The sequence below is a fragment of the Humulus lupulus genome, chromosome 5, assembly GCF_963169125.1.
Source record: "Humulus lupulus chromosome 5, drHumLupu1.1, whole genome shotgun sequence".
Taxonomy (NCBI): domain Eukaryota; kingdom Viridiplantae; phylum Streptophyta; class Magnoliopsida; order Rosales; family Cannabaceae; genus Humulus; species Humulus lupulus.
The window spans coordinates 172940129-172950701 of NC_084797.1; the positions used below are offsets into that span (position 1 = coordinate 172940129).

Consider the following 10573-nt stretch of genomic DNA (forward strand, 5'->3'; position numbering starts at 1 on the left):
TCTCAAATTCCCCAATCTTCTCTTCTTTGTAAGGATGTCTTTCATGAACTTCACATAGTTAGGCATTTTCTCTAGGGCTTCGACAAGGGGAATGTTAATATGTAGCTGCCTCAAAATGTCTATGAACTTTTTAAATTGAGAGTCCAACTTTTGCTTTTGAAAACGTTGGGGAAATGGAGGTGGTTGCCTTGTACTTGAGCTGTCTGGGAGCTAATGTTGTGGCATTCCTGAAGCATTCTGGGCAGAGGCAGATTTTTCTACACTAGGAATTTCAGCGTCTTTTTGAATTTCCTCATTTATTTGGATTGAAGAGGGCTCATCCTCATGCCAAGAATTTTCCTTGGAATTCTCCAACTCCTTCCCACTTCTCAAAGTGACGGCTTTACAATGTTCATTGCTCCCATTTCTTGGATTCTCGGTGTCACTTGGTAACGTACCATGGAGTCTATTTCTGAGCTCATTAGCTAGCTGCCCAACTTGGTTTTCTAAGTTTCTCAATGATATCGCTTGGCTTTGGATCATGGCTTCATTCTTCACTATATACTCCTTCAACATGTTCTCAAGAGAGCTAGATTGCATTCCTTGTTGTTGTGGCCTTTGTTGTGGTGCTTGTGGGGGATAACCTGGTGGGAAATTTGGTCTTGGAGGCATAGAAAAATTGCTAGGGCCAGCCCCTTGATTACTCCACAAGAAGTTGGGATGTTGCCTCCATGATGGGTTGTAGGAATTAGAATAATGGCTATTCCTATTTTGGTTCCCCATGTAACACACAGCTGCTGGATTGGAAGGACAGATGTCAAAAGCATGGCCCTCACCACAATACACACAAGAAATGTTCTCCATAGGCCCCATTTGTGTCCCCATAGGCTGCCCCATTGATTGATTCATCCCCATATTCATTGTCTTGAGCATATTAGAAATAGAGGAGACTTGGGCTACCAAATAAGTGATGGCATCTACATCATGAATACCAGCTACCTTCCTACATGTAGACAATCTAGAAGTGGGCCACTGATAGTTGTTGTTGGATATCCTCTCAAGTATTTCATATGCCTCATTATAGGACTTAGCAAGAAGTGCCCCGTTCGTTGAAGCATCAACCACCATTCTAGTGTGGGCATTTAGACCATTATAAAATGTCTCCATCTGGATGCAATGAGGAATGCCATGATGAAGGCATTTGCGCAACAACTCCTTAAACCGCTCCCATGCCTCATATAAAGATTCTTCATCAAGTTGTTGAAATGAAGTAATCTCATTGCGGAGCTTGGCATTCTTAGTGGGAGGGAAATACTTCATCAAAAACCGCTCAGCTAACTCTTGCCAAGTAGTCACAGAATCAGATGGAAAAGAGTTCAGCCAAGCTCTAGCTCTATCTCTCAAGGAGTATGGGAACAACTTTAGTCTCAGTGCATCCTCTATCACTCTGGGCAGCTTGAAGGAATCACTCACTTCAATGAACAATTGAAGATGAAGGTGAAGATCCTCTGTTGGCATCTAGAACATGATTGGCTTCAATTCAAATTGTGCTGCCTGAATTTCTGGTCTAACGATGCCCGGATTGAGTTCATTGAAGAGGGGGAGAGCATATTGCCTGATAGCACGATCTTTGTCATCAGCCACAATAACTTCATTTTGCCCATTGTTGGTAGCTACTCCCCCTTAAGCTACTCGATCTTGAGTAGCTCTTGCTAGATTTACTGGTGGATCACGAGCGACGCTTGATAGATTTGCTGCCCTCTGGGTAGCTCCCTGTTGAGCCCCTTGCTCAACATCCATTACTACTACTTCCCTTTTTGACTTTTGTATTCTTCGCCTTCTTCCTAAGGTACGCTCGATTTCTAGATTAATGGGAAGTAGTTCAGGGTCTTGATTCTCATTCATACACTGTATAAACCTGAAATTTGCACAAGAATCACCCAAGTTAGCTCAAAAGAAAGAAAAATTAAACCAAATTGCAAGTAATTAACTTTACAATAATTGACTTTAAGCAATCCCCGGCAACGGCGCCAAAAACATGTTGTGCAAAATAGATACTAAGTGCAAGTGTACACTGTCAACAAGTAATAAGGTGATAAGAACCCAATATCGTATCCACAAGGATTGTTTTTAAGCTAAAAATTGTGAAATTAAAGTCTAGCAAAATGATTAAAAATAAAAGAACCAAACTCAAATTGAATTAGAAGTTGATTTTTATATGCAATTAAAAATAACTAACAGCTGAATTTACAATCTAAATTAATGGGATGCAATATGAAAATCAGTTGATAATGAAATGGTAAGCTAGGATAATTCATTCCCCCTATTATGCAATTACTAGAAACAATGCTATGAAAATGTTGTGGCACACTGACAGTTTACTAATCAAGAATTCTAATCAAGTCCATAAGTTTCTGTCGAAATCAAAAGGGTTTAACTCTCTAATTAAATTACTTATGTCTAAGCCAATTTAATTTCAAGAATTTCATATCAAGCACCAATTCTATTAGATTATGCAAGGCAAAGATACATGTCTATACCCTCACAAAATTAAAATCAAAGAAATTAATCTTGCACCATTCAAGTCTTTTGTCCAATAATTATAATCCTTTTCAGCAATCTTAACTATTTCAATCACTTACTAAAGGTGATCAAGCAATAGTAAATGTTAAGCATGAAAATTACTTGAATGAATAAACCTCAATTAGAATTAAGCATCAATAGCAAAGTTTCACAATTGCATAACAAAGTTTCTTAATTATCCTAACTTTAAGAGAATTAGTTCATAGCTTTAAACACAAAATAACCCAACTTATAATCATCCATAAATCAAAATAAAATGCAAGAAAGAATTAAGTTCCAAGAGAGAAGGGGAAAAAAAACAAGCCAAGAATATTATGGAGTGTCCCCCAAATAACCCTTCTATTTTTGTCTTCTTCCTTAGAATCCTCTATCTTTTCCTTCTTTCCTCTTTTAATGGCTGCCAAAATGGGTATTTTTCTCTTGCATAGGCGGCTGGGTCTTTCTCTTCTCTCCAGTCGTATATCTCAAAATTGGAAAAGAAGACAACTCTTTTCTCTAGGTCACTTCCTCCTTGGGTCACGTGGGCCTCTTTTTCTTTTTAATTCATTTTTGTTTTTGTCCTCTTTACCATAAATGGGTCCAAGGAAAAATGAATCCCAATCATCATTTATCTATTTATCATGCAGCCCAATTTAAATAATCCCCAAAGTGAGATGGAGAATTAAATGGTAGCTTCCACGTGGGTCATCTAAGTAGATTGGCTGGCAAAACGCAATGATGCTGCAATGTTGCAGCATTCCCTCCTGCTGAGACCATTTAAGGCTTCAATTTCTTTCCAAATGACCAAAATTCTACTAACCATCTACCAAGGCAAAATTTCACAGTTTAGGGTATATTTTTCCAGCAATATACTAATATTTAATATTATCTTATTATATTTAATATTTGACAAAACAAAAATTAAAACACTACAAAACACCCTAAACCACTCTTTCTTGATAAAATTATAAGTTTAAAAGCATAAAAACAACTATAATTCCTAGAGTTATCAGATACGGAGGCATGTGGTGCAAGGCCATGCCCCGTGAGGCGCTTGCGTGAGACGTATGCTTGTGGCCCGAGATGGAAGTTTGTGGCGCGAGGCCATGCCTCGAGAAGCGCTTGCGCGAGATGCTTGCTTGTGGCACGAGACTAAAGCTGGTGGCGCGAGGCCATGCCTCGCAAGGCGCTTACACAAGATGCCTGCTTGTGGTGCGAGATCGAAGCTGGTGGCACGAGACCATGCCTCGTGAGGTGCTTGCACGAGATGCGTACTTGTGTGCGTGAGACGGAAGCTTATGGCGCAAGGCCATGCCTCGCGAGGTCCTTGCGCAAGACGCACACTTGTGGCACGAGGCCGTGCCTCATGAGACTGTGCCTCGTGAGGCCTCGACGTGAGGTGGGCCATTATTAGCATGAACAATCTGCCCCCTTGGAACCCGCAGTGCGAGATGCACCGTTATTTTTTAGGGGTGATCCTACTTGAGCTTGGGCACAAAGCAAGGCTCTATAAGAGAGGCGCGTGCCTTGTGAGGCCTTCAGCGTAAGGTGCAAGGCTGGTCTTGGCTATATCCATTCTGAGCCTATATTTTGAGGGTCACGACACTTGCCCCCCAGTTTATGGGAGGGCCTTTAGGCGCTCCGGTAGACTTTTCTATATGGTGCATTTAAGTTGTTTGTGTTGTTGATGTGTTTCTTTGCTTTGGTGATGTGAAGTAAAATACATTGGGATGGTGATCCTCTTGATTCCTTGAGGATAAATATGAACCTATTATTTGGCTTCGTGGATCCCAATGTAGGTATTTTACTTCATTTTTAACCATAGATCAAATATTGAATTCAATGGTTAGGATGAGTTTGAGTTTCCTATATATAGGTCTTCTCCTTAAGGATAATTTCTAGACTTACTCCTCTTAGCTTGGTGGTGTTTCTGCCTTCAAAGCTTCCAAGAGGTGAGTGGTTCTATCCCTCATAAGAGCACTTTGTCTTTCTTTTTTTATATATATAAATGTCTGTATATGTGCTAGGAGACTAAAACATATATCTCCTTTCTTTTTGTAGGCGTGTACTTTGGACCCCTGGCATTTCTGCAGCTGCGACAGTGCGCGACTTTACCCGCTCAAGGTATGCCTTCACCTTTTTTTGTGCTTAAAAGGTCTAAATTAGCGTTACTTGGGAAGGGTTGTCTTGGCCGGAGCTCCTCGTGAGCTAATTCATGTACATGCACCCGTTTGCACATATACCCTCCCTTGTACCCAGTAGTTGGTTGTTTCGAGCACTTGTGTATAGAGGTTTCAGCTTATTCCTTTTTGTTTTGTAGTACCCTTTCCACTTACACTTGCACCCCTATTACCAATAAGATGCAACTTTATGGCATGCGAGGGGTCGTCTAGCATTTCTCTAAGGGTCGAGTTTGTAGACTTATCCTCAGACTCGGGGTCCCCCGAAAACAACCCTTACCAAAACTATGACACCTTAAGGAGGGTCCATATATGTCACCTTGAACGCATGATCAAGCTTAGGCGTAAAATCTGGGTGTTGGAGAGTGTGATAGATTCGGCTTTGAGGGGTGATGGAGTCCCTTTTTCCTTTGACCTTAATGATCACGTTGCAAGCCTTAGAGTGAGCCTTTTTGATCTACAAATGGAGCTGGATTTCATGGAGGGAAACCTCCCTCTTAAACCTCCTACCTCATTTTCTCCCTATAGTAGCCCCGAGGTCACCCATGGTTCCCCTCAACCTTTGTCCATAATCCACCCTTGTTCGATGCTTCCACACTCAATGCCTCGGTGGAAAACTCACGCAAGAAGAAGAAAATGGAGAATAAAGTGCCCTGTTTTAACCTCACCTTTTTCCTTTAGTTTTGCAGACATGTAAAAGAGAATAAGATGACAGGTGGCTCCTGAGAAGCTGGACTCCAGTCCTTTATTGGTGTCCACCATCATTTCCAACGTGTCGGAAAACAGGCTATTAGAGTTGTCCAAGAAGTACCACATTAGCGAAGAGTACAAGCTGTATGTACCCTCCAACAAGTGCCAGACTGATAATCCCCCTTAGGGATATGTCGCTATGAGCGAACATATCTTGAAGGCGAGTGGGATCATTCCCTTACACCCGTTCTTCGTCATGGTCATGAATCACTTCGACCTTGCTCCACTTCAGCTAGCACCTAACAGCTGGTTTACCTTAAGCTGCCTGTATATGGCATTCGTGAAGCTTAATGGTCGTGCTCCCACGACCCAGGAGGTGCATTTTATGTACAATCTCACACCCACTCCTAAATCCAAAGGTTTCTACTTCTTATAGAAAGCCAACACCCAGGTCTCCTTGATAGAGGGTTCTGTGTCTAACCCGAGTTCCTGGAAGCATGACTTTTTCTTTGTAAAAGGTCTTCTTTCTGTCCGCGAACATTTTCGCTCATCCCCAAGTAAGTACTTCAAGTCTTTCCTTTTATATTGAGTTTGCTATTGTGGAAATTATACTCATATTGATAACTGAGTTGATTGTTCAGAGAGCTTCAGTATCCCCGATGTTCCTAAGTCAGAGGCGGCGCCGGTAGATGTCTTCCTTGACGCAGACCCTGCAATGAAAATGGTTTCCCATCTCTTTACTGTGGCCAACCTTAATCATTATGGTCTATCAAGAGTTTCAGAGCTCGACCTGCTATGGCACATTTCTGAGCGAAAGAAGAAGGTAATTCCGGAAAAACCTCATTCAGACGAGGGTGATGTTGAATGGGTGCCTGAGGAGGTTTCCCCCGAATCTAAACGTCCAACTTGGCTATCTACATCCTCCAGGGGGTGTCCCTCTTTTGCTCCTATGGACTGCAACACAAATTCTCATTCTCGCAGTCCACAAACCATGCAAGGGCGCTTCTTTCTGCCTTTCTCCGATGAATTTGATAATCTTCCTTACGTTCCTTCTATTCATGGCCATTCAAGGTACCCTTTGTCTGATGATGCTACGCCTCCTCCTCCCTCGGTGAGTGGGTCATCTATCCCTGCTCACCCGGGCGCTCCTGATTTGGAGAGAACAACCTGGGTGGGTCGCACGTCAGCCCCTTACCTGCAAAGGTATGCCCGAGTTGCTGAGGGTATTCCTGAGACCGAGTGGAGAGGTCTCGAGAATTTTACCATGGCGGAGCTTGGAGAGACCCTTCTACACTCCACAACTTGGGTGAGTTCATGCGTCTTACATTGGTCTTTTTTGTGTTTTGGGTTCCTTGTTTGCTCACTTTTTGCTTCCTTGCAGGCTTCTCTGGTGGCTCAACACTTCGTGGAATTGGCACAGGGCCTATCTTCATCCAACGCTTAAAGGGATCGTCTAGTGGTCAGAGTTCAAGAGCTCGAGGGACAGCTTGCTGATGTCAACCTCAAGCTGGAGAAAGCCCTGGCGAAAGCCTCTTCGTCATCAAAAAAGAATGAGAGAATGGAAGCTAAGGCTGAGGTGTTACAGGAGAGGGTCGCTCTCCTAGAGGCTAATTTGGCAGAGGTTGAGTATAAGTCTGTAGAGCGCACCCTTTATGTAATATGGAGGCAGAATCCTAGCTTCGACTTCTCCTCCTTTGGTGACCACGCCGTTGCGAAAGTGGCCGAGTGGAATGCTCGTGGCGGGAGGCCTTGAGATTTCGTTTCTGCAATTTTTATCTTTCACTTCAATTTGGTTGTATGCTTATTCGAACCTTATTATACTGGAGAGGTTTCTCCTGGTTGTTTTTTTTTCTTCAGGAACTTTTCTAAGTCCTGCTATTGTTGATGCCAACTTTATCCTGGAACATTATCGCAACTTTCTTCTTTTATATATATATGTGTGTGTGTGTGTGTGTGTGTGTGTGTGTGTGTGTGTGATCATTTGTTTTCATTTCTTTATGCTTGAGGCCCTATTGAGCCATCTCAAAGGGGTTCGATAGGTCTCTCTTTTTTCTTTAAGCTTGAGGTCCTTTTGAGCCCACTCAAAGGGGTTTGATAGGTCTCTCTTTTTTCTAATAACTCGTCAATACTTTATTTGGGCCGGTAGTTATGGTCTCTTTGGTGCACCTTGATTGTATTTGTAAGGATATGTTGACCTTTTAGGTTCTATCCATCCTTTTATATATTTTTGCGCATGCTCGTGATTTCTTGCTAGAAGCATCCTTCTCGTCATTATGCATAGTACTATTTTTACAAGGGTCTCTTTTAGGACCCTTTTTGGCTAGACGGCTTGGTGGCCGCTCTAGGCTTATTGGTTGATGCTCTTCCTGAGGCCTTTCCTCTCATGGAGGTATCAGCCTTTATTGGGAGGCCTTTCCTGTAGGACCTTTTGACCCGCTTGAAGTTTGTAAGGGTAGCTAATCATCGTGAACACAAGAGATGCCTTGCAATGTTTTCTCTCTTATTTCCCTTTTTTTTTATAAGGGTCTCTTTTAGGACCCTTTTTTGGCTGTATGCTCTGCCCCACAAGTGGTTGACAAGAATTATCTCATTGGGCACTTTAATCATTTTGCTCATGAACTTTGACAATTCCGATTGGTGATAGGTAGACGAGAGTTAAATGCGTGCTCACGTAAATGAGGAGTGTGACATGCCGATAAGAAACATATTCATTGAAGATGAGTAGAGGACATAGGTATTTGTGGCAACATTGTTCTTACTAAATATCAGGGCATCTAGGTTACCCCTCTAATTCATAGCTTCTTTTAAAGGGAGGACTCACAACTATGTTGGGGGGTTGACTATGGTAACCCTTTTGATTATCATATTAAAAGTGGAGCTTTACCTGATGTTCCCTCTCAGGCGCGTATGCACAACCATCGATTCTGGTCTCCTTAGTAACTTTGGGGTTGAAATCACGTGGGTTTGTGCTCCCATCCACTACCATCGCCATAGGTTATGGCGGTCTCATGACTATGCGAAGGGACGTGTTATAACATTCCCTTGCTTCTTTTTGTTCCCCTTTCATGCTCACAATCCCCTAGGAGTTGGGAATTTTATAGCCAAGTGGTATACTGAGGTTATCGCCTTCAATTATCTCAAGGAGGGTCTCCCTAATACTGCGTTGAAGGCCGAGGAGCAGCTTACTACGTCAAAGTTCATCATTACAGTGGTCTATCTGGGTGACTCTCCCATGGTGAGGGCTAACTCGATTATGCCCATGGGCTGCATCGAGTCTCCTATAAACCCATACAGGAAGGTGTTGCAGGGCTTTAGGTTCCTGATGCCTAATCCCATCTTCTCTAAGTATAGGATGTCTGCAGAGCTCCCATTGTCTACCAGAACCCGATGCACCTTCATGTTAGTCAGCTGTACACTTAATACCAAGGGGTCATTGTGTGGAAAATGCACACCCCGCACGTCTTCTTCGGTGAAGGTTAAATTCTTTTGGGGGTCGTTATTCTAAGCTTAAAATGCACGGGGGTGGACTTCGTTTGACTTCCTTGGCGTATCTATCTCGCCCCTTTCTTGATTCTCCTCCGAATCCTAGTCCTCCAAAGATCGTCCTCACCTCTCCTTGCACTTCTGGGGCTACATCTCGTGCTCGTGGCGAGGGTGTTCTATCATCTGGTCTTTTATTTTCTCTTCGAACGTATCTACCCAAGTGCCCCCTGCATATGAGTTCATCAATTTCCACCTTAAAATGAGTTCATTCCGTTGTGGTGTGGCCAATGTCTTTATGGTACTAAGAGTATTTTTTGGGATCTCTCTTTGAAAAATCTCTCTTCATTGGTGGGGGTCTCCTGAAAGGGACCTGATTCTCGTTCGCTACGAAGATATGCTCCTTAGTATATGTTAGGTCAGTGTAGAAGGTGTGGGATGTTTGCCTAGGATTACCTCCGTGTTTGTGCTTCCTCTGGTGGTCATCTCTTGGACCTTCATACACTCTTTTCTTTTTTGCATCATTCGAACCTTCAAAGGCAGAGGGCTTCAAAAGTGATGCCTTCAGGTTCTCATGACCGTCTTCGAAATGAATGTACTTTTGTGCCCATTTGTAGAAATTGTCTAAGTCAGTGTCCTCCCTCTTTAGCATGTTATCCCACAGCCTACTACTCGGACGCACCCCGGCTATAATGGCCATTTTTAACTCCCCACGGGTTAGGCATCCCACTTTTGCTGCCTCCATATTGAACCTATGGATATAGCTCTTCAGGCTCTCTTCTTTTCCTTGTTTCACATTAGCGAGGCTAGTGCCTAGCAAGGTGTAATCACACACAGCGTGATGCTGCTGGAGAAATTCGTCAGAAAATTGTTGCCAAGACTTTATGGACCCTGGCCAGAGTCTCTTAAACCACTTATATGCAGGACCCTTTAACGTGACTGCAAAGCAGTGGCATCTGGCTCTGCTAGAAATTCCCCTTAACTTCATTAGGTCATTGAACGCATCAAGATGATATTTTGGATCTGTATTGCCCTCGTAAGGGGTCATGTGAGGCTCTTTGAAGCTGGCTGGGGGCTGCACGGCTTGGAGTTCTCTAATGAAGGGTGATTCGTAATCAAACTCATCATCGACAGCGTGCCCCCAGATGCGGTGATTATCTTTCTTTGTAGGCTCCTAATCTCGGAGTCTAAGTCTTGCCTTCTTTTGTTCAAGGAGTCTCTCAAGTCGGATTGGTTAGCCTTTCCTTTCCTTTTATCTTCTGGGGGTGCCACAGGAGGTGTGGTCCTCTCATTCATCCTTTTCCTTTTGAGTTCTTTTCTCAAGTGTATGGGGTTGTTTCCCTTGAAGTGACCTCCACTTCATTATGAGGGTTAGTGTTGTTCTCCCGCTCTAGCCTCTTAGGCTGCTTCGCCTATCCGAGACGCTCGTTCTGCCTTGGCTGAGGGGTATTGCTGGTGGAGAGTCGACTCCTCCCTTCATCTATAGGGACTGTGGTTTCTCCTACTTCATGGCCTTCCCTTTTTCGCATAGGAATAGGCATGCTTGACTTTCCCTGTAATAGGCTGTTCAACACCTCTTGCATATTTTCTAAGGTGGTTTCTAGCCTTTGATATTTTTGGTGTAACTCGCGTATATCCTCTTCATAGAATCGAGTCCTAGAGCTCGAGCTTATGGAATGTAC

At 43.2% G+C, this 10573-nt stretch overlaps 1 protein-coding gene and 1 non-coding gene across 2 annotated transcripts; one reads left to right on the forward strand and one right to left on the reverse strand.

Moving 5' to 3' along the window:
* Positions 1-210: 210 nt before the first annotated feature.
* Positions 211-1497, reverse strand: LOC133779698 (uncharacterized). The gene is made up of 2 exons (XM_062219626.1): positions 1054-1497; positions 211-1011 (listed from the first exon to the last, which is right to left on the reverse strand). The coding sequence occupies exons 1-2, from the start codon at positions 1495-1497 to the stop codon at positions 211-213; spliced, it is 1245 nt and encodes a 414-aa protein (XP_062075610.1).
* Positions 1163-1269, forward strand: LOC133780841 (small nucleolar RNA R71). Its single transcript, XR_009869651.1, has one exon. It is a non-coding gene; the product is annotated as a small nucleolar RNA R71 (small nucleolar RNA).
* Positions 1498-10573: the final 9076 nt, after the last annotated feature.